Source organism: Osmerus eperlanus, chromosome 20 (assembly GCF_963692335.1).
Source record: "Osmerus eperlanus chromosome 20, fOsmEpe2.1, whole genome shotgun sequence".
NCBI lineage: Eukaryota > Metazoa > Chordata > Actinopteri > Osmeriformes > Osmeridae > Osmerus > Osmerus eperlanus.
In genome coordinates this window covers 1,200,690-1,221,830 of record NC_085037.1, presented here as the reverse complement: position 1 = coordinate 1,221,830, position 21,141 = coordinate 1,200,690, and the positions used below count along the sequence as shown (strand labels likewise).

The 21,141-nt window shown below is 46.7% G+C and overlaps 1 protein-coding gene across 1 annotated transcript in view; it reads left to right on the top strand.

Annotated features, from left to right (window-relative positions):
* col11a2 (collagen, type XI, alpha 2) overlaps positions 1-21,141 on the top strand; it is a 43,142-nt gene that overhangs the window by 5,591 nt on the left and 16,410 nt on the right. Inside the window, 19 exon segments of the mRNA XM_062446032.1 lie at positions 4,541-4,702; positions 6,125-6,335; positions 6,676-6,838; positions 7,035-7,157; positions 10,049-12,319; positions 14,102-14,230; positions 15,924-16,109; positions 17,112-17,165; positions 17,730-17,771; positions 18,032-18,094; positions 18,492-18,566; positions 18,871-18,957; positions 19,405-19,461; positions 19,691-19,724; positions 19,727-19,743; positions 19,831-19,885; positions 20,381-20,433; positions 20,567-20,620; positions 20,824-20,877. Coding sequence (XP_062302016.1) covers positions 4,541-4,702; positions 6,125-6,335; positions 6,676-6,838; positions 7,035-7,157; positions 10,049-12,319; positions 14,102-14,230; positions 15,924-16,109; positions 17,112-17,165; positions 17,730-17,771; positions 18,032-18,094; positions 18,492-18,566; positions 18,871-18,957; positions 19,405-19,461; positions 19,691-19,724; positions 19,727-19,743; positions 19,831-19,885; positions 20,381-20,433; positions 20,567-20,620; positions 20,824-20,877 — 3,890 coding nt within the window.

Genomic DNA, 21,141 nt, shown 5'->3' with positions numbered 1-21,141 from the left:
GAAGTGCGTTTCATCTTTCATGTTGTTTTTCTCATAATTTCAGTTTTTGACCTTTCATGTCCTGCAGCCCCCCCCTTTCTCTCTCTCTCTCTCTCTCTCTCTCTCTCTCTCTCTCCTCTCTCTCTCTCTCTCCTCTCTCTCTCTCTCTCTCTCCTCTCTCTCTTCTCTCTCTCTCTATCTGTGAATCTCTTTCTCGTCCTTCCCATCATCTTCCCTCTCTTTCTCTCTCTCTCTCTCCCACCATCTCTCCTCCCCCTCCCCCCTCCTCCTCTTGACAGTGTCACCTTTGTGTTGGTGTGAAGGTGAGAGGTGAGAGGTGAGGGGTGTCAGCTGGTGTGTCTGTCTGGTATTTGGCGCGGCTGTATGAGGGAGGCTCAGAAGAAAGGCCGGCGGGCGCGGGGTCGCCAGGGAGACGGAGGTCACCCGCGAGATGGCCCCAGGAAACCGTCCAAACCTTGATTCATGTCGGACGCTTGTACAAAATCCTGCAAAGTGAATACACAGCAGAGTAGACAGGGGTCACTTGGAGGTTGTGTGTCTGGTTGTGTATGTGAGTGTGTGTCTGTACAGTATACCACTGTGTATGTGTGTGTGCGCTGGGTGTACCTTGGTGTGTGTGTGCATGTGTGTGTGTCTGTGCAGTATAATGTGTGTGTGTGTGCGTGTGTGCGCCTGTGTACCTTGTGTGTGTGTGTGTCTGTGCTGTATACCTCTATGTATGTTGTACAGAATATGTATGCCCCTGTATACCTCTCTGTATTAGTGTGTGTGCTCCTGTATACCTGTGTGTGTGTGTGTGTGTGTGTGTGTGTGTGTGTGTGTGTGTGTGTGCTTGTATGTGTGTGTCACCCATAAGGCCCTAGTGTCAGTCTTCACCAGTGTTTTGGCAGGCTGTTTGTTTGGACTAGACGGCTGTTTGTTTATGTGACACTGTTTGTTTTCAGCCTGTCACTGTTAGAGGATGTATGACTGTGGATGTATGGACAGCATCCACACTGTGAATGCCATCGAGAGTCATATTGGGGATGTGTTTGTGTTCCTGTGTGTGTGTGTGTGTGTGTGTTAATGTGTGACATGTTTGAGAATTTGAGAAATAAGACATCAAGAGAGGCTTACATTGTTTCTCGATGTCAAGATCAACATCTGATTTGTGTTTGAAGGGGCCCCATCTAGTGGTCAGTAAGGTGAATGACATCCCTGGGCTGGGCTGGGCTAGGCTAGGCTGGGCTGGGCTAGGCTGGGCTAGGCTGATCTGAGCTGGACTGAGCTGGGCTGGGCTGGGCTAGGCTGGGCTGGGCTAGGCTGGGCTAGGCTGATCTGAGCTGGACTGAGCTGGGCTGGGTAAGTGTGTAGATGCTTAATGTAAACGAACAAAGAAAAGAAGAAAGAGGGCAAAGAGGAAGAAAGGAGGCATGTTTGACTGCCTTGTCTAGTTTCATTTGTGCCACCCCTTGTGTGTAAGAATGTGTGTGTGTATGTATGTGTGTTCATGTGTGGTTACATGTGCATGTGTGTGTTGGCATGCACGTGTGTTTTTGCATGTATGCATGTTTATTTGCCAGTGTGTATGTGTGTGTTTGTGTGTCTGTGTGTGTGTGTGTCTGTGTGTGTTATTCTAGCGGGTGTGTTCTTGCGCTGGTGTACCTGGTGGTGGGGTTGTGTGGGGCCCCTGGGCAGGGCCGGAAGGGCCCAGGCTGCAGATGTTTCAGGCAGAAACAGAGGTGGACATTGTGTGGCACATTGCTGTGGAACCTGATACACTCAGCCAGCATTACAAGACCCTGCTGTCTGTGCCTGCTCTTCCCCTCTCTCTCTCTCTCTCTCTCTCTCTCTCTCTCTCTCTCTCTCTCTCTCTCTCTCTCTCTCTCTCTCTCTCTCTCTCTCTCTCTCTCTCTCTCTCTCCCTTGCTCTCCTTCTCCTCTATCTCTCCTTCTCCTCCTCTATCTCTCCTGCTCTCCTCCTCCTCCTCTCCCTTTTGCTCCCCTGCTCCTCTCTCCTCTTCCTCCTCCCTGCTTCATCTGCTCCGCTTCTCCTATCTATCCTCCTCTCCTCCTCTCCCTCTCCTGCTCTCCTCCTCCTCTTTCTCCCACCTGCTGCCCTTCTCCCCCCTCTCTCTCCTGCCCTCCCAGACGACCACACTCTCTCTCTCTCTTTCTCCCTCTCTTCCTCTCCACCCCCACAGGTAATTATCTTTACTTATTCTTTGCAGCCCTCTTCCTATATTTCTATCAATACCTCTATATAATAAGAACAAGTTATTTTGACATCATCTCATATTTCTCTCCTTCCGTCCCTCTCTTTCTAAAGGAAGTTTCTGTTTTCAAGAGTTAATATGGCATTACAGTGTCACTCCCCCCCTCCCTCAGCTTCTCTCTCTCACCCTCTCTCTCCACTCGTCCACTCCTGCCTGCCTGCCTTCCCCTCTCCCCCAGCCAGGCTGAAGTGGGACCTTGATAAACTGCGGCCCAGACTCCCTGAGTCAATATTAACGCAGCGTTTGTTGCTGTCCCCATAAATACTCCCATCTGGGCATGAAGCTCTGGGTGTCACCTAAACACAATGACCACTCACAACAGCGTGACAAACTACACTGTAGATCAACCTGTCGCTCCGCTTGGCTGGTTTTGGATTGACTCAGCGTATACAGAGAGTCCTCCTGTGTGGTCAGGAATGTATTATTCACCAGATGGGTGAATGTGGAACGTGCACTTATCTCTGGGATGCATTAAGGGAATACCCACAAAATGAGGGTGTAGAAAGAAACCTGGCAACCTTGCTGATTTCTATTCGAGGACCAAGCAAGCATGCTTTTCTCTTTTCATGATTTTTTTCAAACTGCCTGTAAAACTGTGTGAAGTGGATGTGGCTTTTCTGCTTTTTTAATATCGTATTAAATTAAAGTTAAGTTTAAAAACCCTGTAATTATGCGAAAGCTGAGTGGAGGTCAGTGGTGAATCTGTCATTGCTGTATCCCCAGGACCATAAAATGCTTGACTTCCATCATAAGCCTATTAGTGAACATACTGTAGTCACAGCAGTCTAGAAATAACCTGAACCGTAGCTGACCGCTGAGTATGAACCAGTCTGAAGAAATATTCACACCACAAGTCAGACACAGAGCCAAGTCAAAACCAAGCAGGAGTGAAATCCAAACACTGAAAGGTTCACCCAGTCTAGCACAGTGCAGGGCGACAGTAATAATACCTTCACTGTTTGGCGGTCCCAGTGCCTCCGCTCCTGACTGTCTGACTGGCAAGATCTAGAACAGGTCTGTTCTGTTCTAGAGTTCCAGAAGTTTCAGATAGAAGTGTTTCATGTAAAACTGGTGTGAGGGTCATCTCAGCCGGCCAGTCAGCCAGCCAGCCAGTTAATACGCCAGCCAGTCAGCCAGCCAGCCAGCCAGTTAGTACGTCAGCCAGTCAGCCAGCCCAGCCAGTTAGTACGTCAGCCAGTCAGCCAGCCAGCCAGTTAGTACGTCAGCCAGTCAGCCAGCTATCCAGCCAGCCTGCCTGCCTGCCAACCTGTCAGAAAGATGCCAAGTTGGCTGTTACTGTAAAAGATGAGTGACAGCCGTATGTGTAGACAGGATGTGAGGTCAGTGTGGTGGTGGTGATACCTGTGATGAGTATGCGTGTGTATGACTGTGTGTTTAGTTCTCCCAGACAGTCCGATCCAGCTGACTCGGCAGTATCACAGCAGCGATACTTGTTTCATGTGCTCGCCAGACGCCAGAGGAACAGAGGAACAGAGGACTGTGTCGCTGGGTAGACTGCTCTGAAACAAGTTCGTCCTTTCAGGGCTGGGATAGGCTGGGGGAGGGCTGTGATAGGCTAGGGCAGGATCCTGATTGGCTGAGAAATTCCTGATAGTTGGGACATGGTTCTGATAGGCTGGGACAGGGCTGTGATAGGCTGAGAGTTCATCACAGCTAGGCCTACTGAATGTCAGAATGAAAATAGGCTTTGATATGCTTCCACAAAATGTCATGGCAAGTTAACATTACAAATCGAAACAGGTGTTAATATGTCAAAATAGGTGTTAAGAAGACATATGAAGATGTCTTCTATTGTGGGTGTGATAGTTTAGGGATGTCAAATGAATGTGGTTGATGCAGTAGCCTGCTTATTGTATCGTCACTTCTCTTTTGATGTTAACATTATTTTGTATTCTGCTTGAGTTGATTTATCAACCTAACCTTTCTCTCCCATGTCCTCCCCCCTCCCCCCTCAACCCCTCTCCTGCCCTTCTCTCCCTCCACCAACGCCCTTTGCCCCCCCCCATGCCTCCTACTTCTCCCTCTCCATCCTCTTCCTGCTACTATCCCCTCCTTCCCCCCTTCCTCTCTCTCTCTCTCTCTCTCTCTCTCTCTCTCTCTCTCTCTCTCATCTCTCTCTCTCTCTCTCTCTCTCTCTCTCTCTCTCTCTCTCTCTCTATCTCTCTCCCCTCCTTCCCCCTCCCCCCAACCCTTCTCCCTCCCCAACCTCTTCCCTATCCTCTTCCCCATCCCCATCCTCCTCCACCCCCCCCCCCCTCCCCCCAGACCCCGTGGACGTGCTGCGGGTGCTGCAGCTGCCCTCCCTCCCCGAGGGGGTGAAGAAGGTTCCGGGCTTCTGCACCTCCCGCCGGGCCGGCAACGCCGACCATGCCTACCGCATCACCAAGAAGGCCCAGATCTCTGCCCCCACCAAGCAACTCTTCTCAGGTACTGTCCGTGTAGCGGAGGTGGTTGGAAGACTAAACAGCTCCACAGGACCTCACAGAACACCACAATTTGGTCAGGTGACCGCAGTAGCCGATTGGGTTCGCAAATGAAAGGTCAATGGTTTGAAATCCATTGACCCATCCATTCATTAATTGAATTACATTCTTAATTGTATGGGTACTTAACCAGTATTTTATCAAACAACTCCTGTTGACAGTAACTAACCTAATATCCTGTTGAAATCAATAGGATGCCTAGTTACGCCTCACATATTTAGACCTCTGGTGTGACAGTGACAGCACACATACAGTGCAGAGCAAACCCCAGCTACTTGCTTGCTCGCACAGGACATATTTTTCTTCCCACGTGTTGTTTCCTGTTGTGCTGTGATATTTTAGGATCATTTTCCAAGTGTAGGTATCCAGCATCCTGCACAGGGCCAGACACAACATCCAGTGGCCTCTACATGTTGCACTGAATTCTGTGAATTCTTAGAATATTAGACTGTAAACTATGTGTCGAAATGATCTGTGTCACAGTTCATTTTCATAGTTGCTTTTCATCTTCCACTTTTTCTAGCGGGATGGAAGGCGTGGCTTCCAACCACCATGAAAGAGCTTGGAAAGAAAGTCTAGTCACAGTTTAATTCCTGAAGATTACTTGAGTGTGGGAGTGTAATTATGTCATGCAAGACCATGCAAGCTTAGCAAAGTGATATTTTGCGAAAAGCCAAAACAAATTAAGTTCAGTTTAACTGTAGCTTTCCGCAAGCCTGAGGCAGAGAGGGATGGAAGGTAACGTTTACGTGGTTCAGAAATCCTGAAAAGTGGAGGCTCGTGTCAGCTCTTTCTGTCTGACTGTCTGACTGTCCCACACACACTCACATCTCGTCTTCTTTCAACATATCATTTCTCCCTCTCACGCTCTCCTCTCTCTCACTCCTTGTCTCCCTTTCTCTCTCTCTCTCTCTCTCTCTCTCTCTCTCTCTCTCTCTCTCTCTCTCTCTCTCTCGTGCTTTTCTTTCACCCCTCTCATGTGTCTCTCACCCCTCTTTTCTGTCACCTATCCCCCCTTTCTTCCTCTCACCCCACCTCTCTCACCCCTCCTCCCTCTCCCTTCCTCTCACTCCTCCGCTCTCTTCCCACCTCTCTCACCCCTCCCCTCTCTCCCCCCCTCTCTCCCCTCCTCTCACCCCTCCCCTCTCACCCCTCCCTTCTCCCCTCTTCTCTCACCCCACCTCTCTCCCCTCTTCTCTCACCCCTCCTCTTTCACCCATACTCTCTCTCCCCTCCCCCCCCCCTCTCTTTCCTCTTCTCTCACCCCTCCTCTCTCTCCCCTCCCCCCCCCTCTCTTTCCTCTTCTCTCACCCCTCCTCTTTCACCGTTACTCTCTCACCCCAACTCTCTCACCCCTCCTCTCCAGGTCATTTCCCAGAGAACTTCTCCATCATGGCCCTGGTGAAGGCCCACGCAGGCCTGCAGGCGTTCCTGCTGTCCGTCTACAGCGAGCACGGCGTGCAGCAGCTGGGTCTGGAGCTGGGCCGCTCCCCTGTCTTCCTGTACGAGGACCAGAACGGCAGGCCCGCCCCCGAGGACTACCCCCTGTTCAGAGGCGTCAACCTGGCCGACGGCAAGTCAGTAACAACCCCCTCGCCCTGGCCCTTTCTGGGACTCCCTTACACTTGCATATGTGTGGGACCAAGAGAGAGAACGAGACAGACTGACAGAGAGAGTTCATGCCTTAATATGTGTCAAAGAGGACAAAGAAAGAGAGCGAAATATAGAGAAAGAGAGTGAAAGAGCGAAAGAGAGCGAGTTCATACCTTAACACTAATCAAAGAACACACTTAAACAAAACACCAAATACAAACACCGTTTTACCACCCTCAACAGATGCTTCCTACAGTCTCTGACCCCCCTCCCCCTTCTCTCCCCCCCACCACACATGGCTGCTGTACCCCTCCTGCCCTCTAGGTGGCACCGCATCGCTCTGTCTGTGCAGAAGAAGAACGTCACCCTGCTGCTGGACTGTAAGAAGAGGATGACCCGCTCCCTGCCTCGCAGCGCCAACCCCGTCATCGACACCAACGGTATCACCGTGTTTGGAGCCCGTCTCCTCGACGAGGAAGTCTTCCAGGTCAGATCTGGGATCTGGGCTAGTCCCACTTCATCCTCACCCCTCTAACCTTACTTTGAGGTGCCGGTTGTGTGTGTTGAAATGGACGTGGACATCTTGAAAATGTTTCCCACCTGAAGTCACTGTGTGTTTCTTTGTCGCTGTGTTTGTTTGTTGTTGTTTATGCTGTTGTTTGTTGTATGTGTGTCGCTCACAGGGAGATATCCAGCAGCTGCTGATTGCCTCCAACCCCCAAGCTGCCTACGACTTCTGCGAGCACTACAGCCCCGACTGTGACTCTCCCCTGCCCAATTTCCAGGCTCAGGACCCCAACACATACGTGAGTAGAACAGACACACACACACACACACACACACACAGGCACACACACACACACACACAAACAAACAAACAAACACAGATCCCTGACCTCTGACCCCCTGAGGAGTAAACCTGGTCATCTAGTTCAGGGAGGTCATCAAAGTGCTGGTCTGTTCTTTCCTTAACAAATCACGACTATGTATCCATCCGCCTGGTTTCCTGACTTTGTATCCATCTGCCTGGTTTCCTAACCCTAACCCTTTCCCTGAGGGAAAGGTAACCGGTTGAATGTTGTTAATGATATATGATACAAAATATAATGTACACCCAAGAATTAAGGAGCAAAGGGCTTATCAAAGAGAGATATATATATATATTTGATATCATACTATCTTTTGCATCGTCTGTGCTTTCTGACATGTTGATGCCGTTGAAAAATGAATAAATACAACTCATTGCGGTTTTATTCATCGTTTTTCCTATGTTCTCATTCATCAAGGTGGTCTATGTGTGTCTCCACTGAGAAACCATGGGGATCTAGACTGGTTTGGCCACACGTGGAGACCTGATGAATAGAAAAGCATTTGACCATGCCCTCCCCTCTGCTATCATCCCTTCTCTTCCTCCTTCTCCCCCTCTCCCTCGCTTATACGTCCTCCCCCACCCCTCACTCCATCTCGTCCTCCCTAATCCCTCCTCTCTCTTCAATCTCTCCTCTCACACCCCCCATCCCCCCCTCATCCCCCTCTCTTCCTCTCCCCACCCTCCCTTTGAACGTCACTCTTCACTTCCGCTGTCATGCATTCCTTTCCCTCCATGCCTCTGCTCATCTGGCCCTCTCGACCACTCCATCCCTCCATCCCCCCCATCTCTCTCAGTACTTTGATGAGGAGAAGGATGACCATGAATACCCCTATTATTATGAGGAAACAACAGATCCTCCCTCCTCCTCTTCACCCTCCTCCCCCTCTCCTAGTCAGGGGGCCCCCACTCCGCAGGTAAAGAGGGCATAAAGAGAGGAAAAAACTTGGAGGAAGGAGGGAGGGATGGAGAACAGGAACAAGAACGAGAGACATGATATTATAGACAATTATATCATGAGCTATTAGTGGCATAGATAAGTGGAACTGCAATTCTTCTCAAGGTCAATTTATCTCTTCTTGTGTCTGAACATTATCTGACAGCTCAATTACAGTTTCATGATTAGAACGTCTACAGAAATCCCTCGCTCTCTCTCTCTCTCTCTCTCTCTCTCTCTCCCTGTCTCCATCTCTCCATCCTCTCCACACCAGCTAACGCCCTCCTCACTCACAAACCTCCATTTACACCGGCCACTTTCATACCACCTCTAATGCATTGTGAAAAGTGTTCATGCTGTGTTCATGTTGTGGTTGTTGTGTGTGTGTGTGTGTGTGTATTTACGTACTGTTGATGATGTGAAGGCACTGGGAGATCAGGTACAGGGGTGCAGCAGCATACACTACCACCCCCCCCCTCAACACATTTCTCACCTCACCCCACCCATCTGAGTTATCCCCCACCTCACCTTACCCCACCCCACCTTACCCAAACCCTCATCCCACCTCACCCAATCCCTCACCCCACCCACTTCACCACTCTCTCCTCACCTCTTACCCCCACTCCTACCCTCTGACCACACTGAGCTTGACCAACTGGCAAAAAGAAAGAGAAGTGATACAATGAAGAAAAAAGATGACAAATGTTTTCCACATTCAGATCTCTTCCTTTTTTCCTCCCCAATTTGCTCGTGACTACATGAAGGTGTCGCTACACTGCATGTCTTCTACTCTCACTGAATGTGTACCTCTGTTATGCCTTCCAGTTCATGAATGTTACTGCATGTGTATCTACGGCCTACCAGCTATGTTCTGGTCGGTATGATATATGTACCTGTACATTTCTCTGTCAGCATCCAGTGTGGTACTCCGTTTCTCTGTCACCCTGTCTGTGTGTTTGTTTGACTCTTCGTCTGAAAGCCTCTGTTATTCGTACAGTCTGTGCATCTCCTTCACAATGGAATATCTCTGTTAGTTGTTTATGTTAATAAAATCACCAAGCATGCATCCCAAAGCATGCCCAAATAGAACATTCTGTCCGTTAGGTCTGGTTTACATGTTTGTACTGTATGTGTTCTCTTCACCTGTCATGGTAGACTATTATCTAGTCTAACTAGCTTGTGTGTGACTCCTACTATCCTACTGTTCCCTGCTGCTGTGCCTCAAAGCTCTCTCATAGTTGGACAGCTCAGTGCTCAGGGCTTGTGTGTGTGTGTGTATGTCAATATGTGTGTGCAAATGTGTTTATATATTTGTGAGTGTGTGTACACGTGTGTGTGCGGGCACGCGCACCTGCTTTACCTGACCATTACATCCCCAGTGCCAACGCAAACCACAGCCTCCAGTACTCATTAGCACAAAGATGCTGCTTTGTTAATATGGAGAGTGGCATTACTGGAAAGAATTGCTACAGAAATATCATTTTTGATTCCTGTCATTGGGCAAAAAGTCATTTTTGGACTATTATCTTTCGAGGTAAAAAAAAACCCAAACATAGATATTTAAATCCATGTGTCATGTTGACACATTTTTAATGTATTCGTTTATTAAAAATGTATTTTCCACTCATCCTGCATCATCCAGTAATGCCAGAACAGTCTCAATAAATCCTCTAAGCCTAAGCCTCCTATATGTACCTGTATCTCAAAACATCCACCTTTGTCTTTCTCTCTCTCCTTCCCTCTATCCATCCCTTGTGCTTTCATCCCTTCCTGATCCCCTTCATATCCCTCCATCCCATCTCTCTCTCCATCCCTCCATCTATTTCTCTTCACATGCTCTCCACACCACAAACCGCCACACCACACAACCCTTAACTAATCACGCACCGCAGAAGAGCAAGGCTGCTGACAACGGCAAGCCAGCAGCCCCTAAACCCGCCCCTGTTAAAGCCAAACCTGCCCTGGCCAAAGTTGCAAAAGCAGCACCTGCCAAAGTAGTAGCCACCCCTGCTGCCCCCAAGGCAGAACCAGCTGCACCCAAGGCAGAAGCGATTGCCCTCAAGCCCACCAAGGCAAAGCCTTCCCTGGTTAAGCCAGCAAAAGCCAAGCCCACTGCCATGGAGGCTCTCCTGGCTAAGATCATACCCACCGCAGTTACAGCAGCAGCTAAGCCCAAACCTACACCTGCCCTCAAAAATGGCGGTGAAAAAAAGGTAAATGGCAAGCCTGAAGTTGAAAAGAAAGTCAATGGCAAAGCCACAACTGATAAGATTGAGGCTAAAACAAATGTTAATGGTAATGGAAAGCCAGTTGTAGAAAAGAAAGTTATTATCCAAGCTAAGGTCAATGGTGAGGCCAAAGTCAATGGCAAAGTCACAGTTGACAAAGTTGAGGCTAAACCAGCTGCAGATAAAAAAGTAAATGGTGAGGCCAAAGTTAATGGTAAGGTCAATGGTGAGGTAAAAGTCAATGGAAATGGAAAGGCAGCTGTAGAAACCAAAGTTGAGGCTAAAATCAATGGAAATGGCAAACCAGCTGTAGAAACCAAAGTTGAGGCTAAAGTCAATGGAAATGGCAAACCAGCTGCAGAAACCAAAGTTGAGACTAAAGTCAATGGAAATGGCAAACCAGCTGCAGAAACCAAAGTTGAGGCCAAAGTAAATGGCAAACCAGCTGTAGAAACCAAAGTTGAGGCTAAAGCCAATGGAAATGGCAAACCAGCTGCAGAAACCAAAGTTGAGGCCAAGGCTAATGGCAAACCAGCTGCAGAAACCAAAGTTGAGGCCAAGGCCAATGGCAAACCAGCTGCAGAAACCAAGGTTGAGGCTAAAGCCAATGGCAAACCAGCTGCAGAAACCAAAGTTGAGGCCAAAGCCAATGGCAAACCAGCTGCAGAAACCAAAGTTGAGGCCAAAGCCAATGGCAAACAAGCTGCAGAAACCAAAGTTGAGGCCAAAGCCAATGGCAAACCAGCTGCAGAAACTAAGGTTGAGGCTAAAGCCAATGGCAAACCAGATGCACAATCCAAAGTTGAAGCCAAAGCCAATGGCAAACCAGCAGCAGAAACCAAAGTTGAGACCAAAGCCAATGGCAAGCCAGCTGTAGAAATCAAAGTTGAGCCCAAAGCAAATGGCAAACTAGCAGTAGAAACCAAAATAGAAGCTAAAGCCAATGGCAAACCAGCTGCAGAAACTAAAGTTGAGGCTAAAGTGAATGGAAATGGCAAACCAGTTTCAGGGAAGAAAGAAAATGGTGACAAAAAAGTTAATGGCAATGGTGCAAAACCGGCAAAAACTGAAACCACTAAAACTCAGCCAGAGAAAAAAGAAGTCACTAAAGTAAAAGTAGAAAAAAATGTTAAACCAACTAAGGCTGCAGAAACACCCAAAGTTCCAGTAGTTAGTGAAGTTAAACCTACAAAGGCAGCAGAAACAGCCAAAGTTGCTGTGGTTAGTGAAGTTAAACCAACTAAGCCTGCAGAAACACCCAAAGTCGCTGTGGTTAGTGAAGTTAAACCAACTAAGGCTGCAGAAATACCCAAAGTTGTTGTGGTTAGTGAAGTTAAACCAACTAAGGCTGCAGAAATACCCAAAGTTGCTGTGGCTAGTGAAGTTAAACCAACTAAGGCTGCAGAAATACCCAAAGTTGTTGTGGTTAGTGAAGTTAAACCAACTAAGGCTGCAGAAATACCCAAAGTTGTTGTGGTTAGTGAAGTTAAACCAACTAAGGCTGCAGAAATACCCAAAGTTGTTGTGGTTAGTGAAGTTAAACCAACTAAGGCAACAGAAACACCCAAAGTTCAGGTAACAAAAATAGATGTTACTAAAGTCAAGTTACTGAAAACAGAAACTAAGGCGAAACAAGAAGCGAAAACTGAAGTCACAAAAGTCCAGCCGGTCAAGACGATAGTTAGCAAGGTTGAAAACGTTAAGAGCTTCCACACCCAAAAGCCTCCCTTCCTCAAACCAGTCCTGAAGAAAGAGCCACCAGCCCCTGCCCCTGTCCCTGTCCCACCAAAACCAGAGAAAACCAAAGTGGTCGTTGAGGTTAATAACGTCAAATCCACCTCCAAAAAACTCCCTCCTTTCGACAAGACTGCGATCAGCGGCACCATCGTCCCTGTGCCGGAAAAACCGAAGAAAACGGGCAACGGTTATCAACAGGTACAAACCAGGAAACAAGCCCACGGTGGCCGTCCAGAGCTGCTGTATCCTCCACCTCTCCCTTCTGACCACCAGGTCTTTCTCCATCCAGATTTTACAACCAACCTCTCCAAATAACCTGGTCAGGCCAATTAATTCATATGATTGCTAAATCTGAAGTCAGCACATTTTTGTTTAGGTGAAGTTAACATTAAACAACATGCTAATGTGAAGAAGTAGACTTGTAACTGAGGTTGAAAGTGAGATTCTCTCAAGTAATTACGTAGTTAATTACGTAGGCACAAAATCATGTATAAAACTTGACCATCATTATGTAGCTAAAACTGCATTTTAGAAAGTACCATAAGTAAGTGATTGAATAACCTTTGATTCCAATTCCTTGACTCAATCACAATACTTGTTTCAAAACTAATTCAAGACAAGTGATACGAATCTTAAACCAATCTTGAGTTTTATAGTCATGAGCTTAAAACCTTGGTGGTGAACAACCTGGTCCTCAGAAAGGAAGTTGGTGCATACCAACCTGGACCCTCTCTCTCCCTTTCATATATCACATGATCTCCAAGATCATGCCATCCGATATGATATAGACTGGTCTGCACTGCACAGACCTAAAACAGACTGTCCTGTTGGTGCATGGCTATTTGTACAGTCTCCTCGTCACTGCCACTCCTGAAACTCAAGAACCTTCTCTTCAAAGTTCTAAACTCTTCAAAGTTCTAAACACACAGCCTGTTGTGTCTTCCACAAGTCGTATGATATGACTAGTGCACTGTGCACGCTCATCAGATGAAGGAGCTGTGTGCATGGATTATATACACACAGAAAGTCTAGAGAGGACATGTGCCATCGCAAACCATAGACAATTCAACACAGCAACTCACATTTCTGTCTGTCTCTCTGTTCCTGTTCCTTATGTTCTCTTTGAGGATCTTTTGTCTCATATCTTGTCTCATATTTTGTACCAAATATGAACAAAGCAGCCTCACAGAAATGAAACATTGCAAGCGTGTTAAACAGAGATGGTCTTATACCCCACCCAAGGCTTGCGCCCCCACAATATTACCCCAAGTATTTTCCCTTAGTCTGAGAAACCTTGGTTGGGTGAGCAGTCAACATGAACATATACGTACTCAACTTCATCCATTGTGATTTTGACACCGTTCAGATGTTTTTTCATTGGAAGACATTGTCCTAATGCAGTAATTATTAATTGAAAGCTGGGATTGTTACTTGTTGATTTGTTGAATTAATTCTGTGAGGCTGCTACTTTGGTTGTAGCTCAAGCAGCTCTCCATGTCTTTGGTGAACTTCTCTCCCAAACTAAACAGTGAACAACAACAACAGAAAAAAAACATCCAGACGTGATGATTATTTATGACAAAGAATGGTCTGGCTTGGACCTTCTCTCAGAACTTCTGGTGACCTCCAGAAGAGTGAACGTGACTCTTCTTTGACCCCACCATGGCACTGTGGCTTTGGAACAGTCTAAATTGTTGCAGGAATTCAACAAAGGAATTTCAGCAAAGTCGTTTGCAATCTTGATGATTTCTCAAAAATCTTTCACACAACAAGATTTATCAACAAGATTTTCAACTGCTGAAATTTCTTTCAAATCAAAACATGATTTGTCAGAAATCAAACTTTTATTCTGACAAATTTTCTTTTGAAATTCCTCCTTTTAAACTCATGGATCCACATTTGACTAACCACCCTCTTTCATACAAATCTGCTTACTTCCACCCCAATCCCCGCCCCTTCCTCTTGACCTGAACCAATCAGGACGTAGATACTGCACAGTCTGAGGCTGGCCCCACCCCCACAGAGACGGATTATTATTATACCTTAGAGGAGACAGCGGCCCCCCTGCCAGAGAATGAGGTGATTGGACAAGAAGAGACCACCATCCAGGTAAACCGCGTTAACACGTGGGTTGAAACATTCACAACGTTCCAGATAGAGATGTTTCATCTAGATCTGGCATGATTCCTAACACACGACGGACCACTCATACCTGATCTAGATCGTATATCTATATCTGAATGTTCTGTAATGTTACACGCTATTGAAAAGACCTCCAATGGTGAAGGCAGAAGAAGATTTCTACACCACACCAGAAGACAAACCACAATAAATAAACATTCAACAGTCATTCCGACCTATTATAATCTGTTAAAAGATTATGTAGTGCCCATTCAAAGTTGAATAAGGAAAGATCTTGCTGTAATTCTTATGTGGAGGTGAGCCCAGCCATTGTAGTACAAATCCAATCCAGTAGTAGTGTTTCATGCCTAACAATTCCAACATTTTGTTGCCACATCAGTGCCATGACACTCTTTCTCACAGAGGAACACATCACAACATTCTGTTGTATCAAACATTCTCATGTGGCTCCTGTTTTCACAACCCAAGATTCCTCCTTTTGTTCTCATGTCAATGCTCTGCTTTGTTGTTTTGAAATAAGAACAAAAATCTTAAGAAAATGGGTGTCTCATAGGAATATTTGATAAAACCCTTAGAAGGAATGTATATCATGTGTTCCTTTTCAACAATCTAACTGCATCATGAAGAATGAATAATAATGACTGTGTGCTGACCTGAGTCGTGTCTCAAATGGCATTTTATGTTTAACACATCCACCATCATTGCCAACATAATTATTAAGGTCACTTTCATCAGTTTTGTTTTATATAATCATAATCCTTACTGATTATTAAATGAAACCGTTTTCATTTCTAGCATTTTAGTTTACTTTAGTTTAGTTTAATATCTAGCAGGGTTTTTGAGGGGGTCAAGTGGTTCATTTAAACATTAAGATGAACTTGGATTCTACATATTCTTGCAACAATCACTGGCGGTAAGTTGAATGGCCAGATAACAACATATTAGCTTTACTAAATAGAAGCAGCTTTTGTTTTCACAAAGCAAAGTGCTTCACATGCTTGTGTGTTTGAGTCCTTCCAAATTTTATTTGAGATTTTCAGTCATACAACTTCCAATTTATTAAAATATTTGCATCTTATTTGGCCATTGGATCCTAACCCAAACACATAAGCTGGTGACAGATTCAGATGCTTTGGTGGAAACGTGCTGGTATGAGCCCAAGGATCAAACGTCTATGATGTAAAACCTTGGGGATTCAAAGTACAAGACAGCCCCCATGCCAGGAGAGTTACCCCTGAAGAAACTGGCAGTTCCTCTGGTGACCAACAGTTGGCGCTGTGCTTTACAGTATGCCCCTTTGTCGTTGTATGTTTGTATGCCAAAGGTAAGCCTCTCACTGTCTCTACCATCTGCTCTCTTTATTCCTTCTTCCATCCCTTCCTCTCGTTTCTGCCGTCCACTTACATGGTTTCTTTCTTCATGACATCATCAACTGCCACTCCCTCTATTTCCTGGATGTCTTTTGTCCTCTCTCCCCACTCCATCTATTTTCCTCTCTCATTCTCTCCTGCATCCTTCTCCCTTTCTCTCCTTCCTTTCACTCCTTTTCCACACTTCCTGTTTGTTCATCCCTCTCCTCCATATTTTCCTCTATCCATCCCTATCTCTCCTGTCTCCTACTTTCCGTCCGGTGTGAACCCTCCTTCCCGGGGGGCCCCAGGTGGAGGAGGTCGATGCGGCCAAGGCCGGGGGTGAGGCCGACCCCTTCACGGAGGAGTATGTGACTGGAGACATTGGCCTGAAGGAATACGATTATTCCTACAAGGACTACAGCGATCCACAGCCCGAGGGGGAGGCCGAAGCCAAGATGGGCCCCGCTCTGTCCGCTGTGACGGACGAGGGAGGCGTAAGTCACTACGCTTCAGCAACAAACCAAAAAAAAGATCTCCATGGCAACACCAGACCTGGGATGAAACACATACATGCTAGATGAAATGCTGTACTAAAAGTTTTTTTTTTGGGGGGGGGAGTGTATTTGATTTGGCTCAAGGTTTCCTCCTTAAACAATGGGTGTACTGGTTTCACTGAACTAGTTTCAATGACAAATACAAATCAAGCTCACTTTAAGTATGATATTTGCCCAATTGTATTTCATCCAGGTCTGGTAAACTTCAGCCATGTTATCTCTGTGTACTGTGCTGTGGACACACTACACAGGATCATTTACATGCACAGAGAGGAGCTAAAATAGCAACAAACGATCTGGTTTCAGATCTGGCTTCAGTCACCAAATGATCTGGCTTCAGTCATTTGTTTTTAGCTCCTGTTTCTGTGTGTGGCTTCCGTCATACTCACCGTAGTAAGCTAGTGACCTCTAGAGCCGCTTTTTCGTGGGAAAAGTTCGTCACAGGAATTCCAAGCAGCTTGAAGAACTGAAAGTAAAAAGATATCAAGGATGGGAGCTCTAATGCAGGACTTTGTTTTACAAACAATTCTGCCTGTACAGATTTGCACCAACATTATCACCAACATGATAACAGACTTGTGATTCAATGTTATCACAGAATACCATGTATGATCAGTTGGCGCCATCCATTTGAGAAGGTAGAACAAAAATCTTTATTTATGGTACAGCAAAATAAGGCTACATGTTCACTTTATTACAAGCACAATGCCGCTTCTATTTATTAAATGCGATGCCTCAAAGCGGTTTTGAACAAGTCAAATGGGAATCAACTTTTCAATCGTTATTATATTTTTGACTTTTTTGTTTTCTGTCACGTCTACCACTCTCTTTAGTCTTCCTCAGGTAGACAAGTGTGTGTGTGTGCGCGTGTGTGTGTGTGAGAGAGAGAGAGCCTCTGTATTGACTGTGCTGTGTTGTGGGTTACATGTGTGTTTTCCTCAGGCCTCAGTGAAAGCCCTGAAGGGAGAGAAGGGAGATCCCGCTGTCATGGAGCCTGTGAGTCTTCCTCTAAACATGAACGCTGTGGCCTCCCAACCTGCATGGGGCGCTGCCACGTCAGACATAACAGGAGTTGAATCCAAGGAGTTTGCTTTATTTGAGCACGACAGGCTAAAATGAGTGCTGAATGGTCCATTGTCATCTATCTGACTGTCTCCCCCTCCCTGCCTCTTTCTCTCTCTCCATCCTCACTCCCTTTCTCCCTGTGTCTCTCTTTCAACATCCCCTTCATCCATTTCTCTTTCTCTCTCTCTCTCTCTCTCTCTCTCTCTCTTTCTCTCTCTTTCTCTCTCTCTCTCTCTCTCTCTCTCTTTCTCTCTCTTTCTCTCTCTCTCTCTCTCTCTCTATCTCTCTCTCTCTCTCTCTCTCTGTCTCTCTCCATCTCTTCCTCACTCCATTTCTCTCCACTGCTGCCTTGCTCGCTCTGTCTCTCCATCCTTCTTTCCCCCTCTCTCTATCTCCATTCTCTCTCTTCCTCCGTCCATCCTCTGTCTCTACCTCTCTTCATCCTCTCTTTGTCTACCTCCCTCCATGCTCTCCCACCCTCCCTCTCTCTTACAGGGCATGTTGATTGAAGGACCCCCTGGACCAGAGGGACCAGCTGTAAGTTCCCTTCCTCCTCTGTTTTGTTCCTGTCAGACGGCGACAGTTTCAACATTGGATGTACACAGTAGAATGTGATTAGTGTGTCCATACTTTCAGTGTGCCTGTACAAATGACAAATGGCCAATAAACGTAAAAAAAAAAAAGATTTCTCTACATGTAGTATGTGTTAGTGTATCTAGGCCTTTCCACATTTGGTATGCCCGAGTTGTGGAGGTTTCTATGTAGTGTGTTGATGAGGCTTGTTCTCTGTTCCCCAGGGTCTGTCGGGTCCCTCTGGCCCCTCCGGGCCCCCTGGCTCTGTTGGTGATCCTGGTGAGAGGGTGAGTCACCGTCTTCTCATGTTTGTATGTAAGGGAGTCAGGTGGCTGAGCGGTTAGGGAATCGGGCTAGTAATCTGAAGGTTGCCAGTTCGTTTCCTGGCCGTGTCGAATGACGTTGTGTCCTTGGGCAAGGCACTTCACCCTACTTGCCTTGGGGAGAATGTCCCTGTACTTACTGTAAGTCGCTCTGGATAAGAGCGTCTGCTAAATGACTAAATGTAAATGTATGTTCTGGATCCCTTCCCATGTGTTTGTTGTGTCATTTGCTGTAGTTGGTTATTTATGGTGTGATTGAACGCCTCTCTGACCCTGTCAGGGAGTCCTGGTGAATGAGAAATGTAGACGTTACCCTCTCTGACCTCCCTTCCTCCCGTCCACTCTCTGTCTCCCCCTACAGGGTCCTCCTGGCAAGGCAGGAATCCCCGGGGCTGATGGCATCGCCGGACCCCCAGGAACCTCCGTCATGCTGCCTGTGAGTGACCTGACAGGCTCCAGGGAACAACACAGTTGTTTGTAGTTTGCTGTTTATGGCATTGTATGGTAACATTGGTTCGGTTAAAACCCCACTCCTTTTTGAATACACCTTATTTTCGGAAAAAAGTTGCTGGAGAACGATATTCATACATCTCCCTCTCTCTCTCTCTCTCTCTCTCTCTCTCTCTCTCTCTCTCTCTCTCTCTCTCTCTCTCTCTCTCTCTCTCTCTCTCTCTCTCTCTTCCTCCCTCTCCTACGCTCTCCTTCTCCCTCCCCACCCGTCCATCTCTCCGTGTGTGTAGTTCCGGTTCGGCAGCAGTGGAGGAGATAAGGGCCCCATGGTGTCGGCACAGGAAGCTCAGGCCCAGGCCATCCTGTCTCAGGCCAGGGTGAGGCGCCAGAGAGCCAGACACCACACACACGGCCCCATATTACAGCTGGTCCTACACACAGAATGCGCAGAAACGGACGTGTAAACTGATCTAGAGACCGTGTACTCTGCTTCATCCCCATACGACTGTAGTATACTGGTCCTAAAAAGTGCATTGACTGATGTAGAAACATCTGAGGCTGTACACCCTGCTTCATTCCCTAGTTGATACTCCATTGACAGACTAAACTGATATAGATGCCCTATGAAACTCTACCTATACGAGAATGTAGAGAATGCACTTGCAGAGCTGGTCAGAGAAACAGAATTTATAGAACAGACATCTCTACTCCCTCCCATTATCACAACAGCGATTTAAGAATTTAGAAAAAGCCAATATAGAATGTCAATTGTCAATTCTGCGTAACCTCTGACCTCCTGACCTCTACTTCCTCTGATTCTCCAGCTGGCACTGAAGGGACCACCTGGACCAATGGGCTACACTGGTCGCCCAGGACCCCTGGTGAGTATCTTCATCATCATCATCATCATCATCATCATTCCCCTGCAGACAACTAAGTAAACAACTGATGGACTACATATTTCTACACATAATTCCCTAAGAAACTATCAATAAATATATCCTAATCCACAGATAACCTATCAACAATAGACAGTATAGCTGTATGTGATATATGATTGAAGGATATAGCTGTCTGCATGTCGCTGATGATGTTGTGGCTGTGTTTCAGGGAACGCCGGGCAGTTCAGGTCTGAAGGGGGAGAGTGGGATCCTGGACCTCAGGTAAACACTGATTAACCCTCACATGACTGGCACACAGCTCAGTGACGCACCAGACAGGCATCCATAAACGCCTGTGTTGTCCTGCAGGGCCCCAGAGGACCCCAGGGTTTAGGTGGACCCCCGGGCAAATCAGGAAGAAGGGTGAGTTCTGAAGGGTTGTGCTTGTACTTTTGTATTAATATACTGATATATATATATTTTACAAAGACAGACAGACAGACATGCAGATAGAACGATAGACAGATAGATAGATAGATAGATAGATATAGTAGATCGATTGATAGATGGATGGATGGATGGAGGGAGGGAGGGAGGGAGGGAGGGAGGGAGAGAGAGAGAGAGAGAGAGAGAGAGAGAGAGAGAGAGAGAGAGAGAGGAGAGAGAGAGAGAGAGAGGAGAGAGAGAGGAGAGAGAGAGAGAGAGAGAGAGAGAGAGAGAGAGAGAGAGAGACAGACAGACAGACAGACAGACAGACAGACAGACAGACAGACAGACAGGACAGACAGACAGACAGAGAGACAGACAGACAGACAGACAGACAGATAGATACAGTAGATCGATAGATCGATGGATGGAGACAGACAGACAGACAGACAGATGTGTGTTAGCACGGTGTTGACTGTGTCCTGCTGCAGGGGGCGTGCGGGAGCGGATGGTGCCAGGGGAATGCCTGGAGAGTCTGGATCCAAGGTAAAACAGTAACCTTTGCATCTTGAATCTCTACATACACAAAACAAAGTTGTTTTCAAGGCCTGGCTGACTCATTCTATAGTGTATGTAATCATTGTTTACATTGTTTAATGAGTTTGTGTGTTGTTTTCAGGGAGACCGTGGCTTTGATGGCTTGCCTGGGTTGCCGGGAGACAAAGGTCACAGGGTAAGTTCCATATCAGAGAGAATTCAAAATGAAACATCTGGTTGATTCAAACATAACAAACATTACATAACGAAAACCCAGATGGGAATGCATTAAGAGTGACTGATAGTCAGGACTGTGCAAGACCATGGAAGTTATGAGTACTGTGTACTGGGTGGTCTGTGATGTTAATCCCTATCTCTTCCTGGTATCTTTGTTTCCAGGGTGACTCAGGAGGCTTGGGTCCCCAGGGACCACCTGGAGAGGATGGAGAGAGGGTGAGACGCTCGGAGATACAGAGAACAGATTTTGTTTTATTGTTATTTATTGACTGACATGTACAGTAACAGAGTTAGTGATGCCACTTTAACACATGCTAAGTTATCCGTTTTATCCTCTCTCTTCCCTCTCTTTCCAAACTCTCTCCCTCTCTACCTCCTCTCTTTCCAAACTCTCTACCTCCCTCTCTTCCAACTCTCCCTCTCTTACCTCCCTCTCTTTCCCAAAACTCTCTACCTCCCTATCTCTTTTTCTCTCCTTTC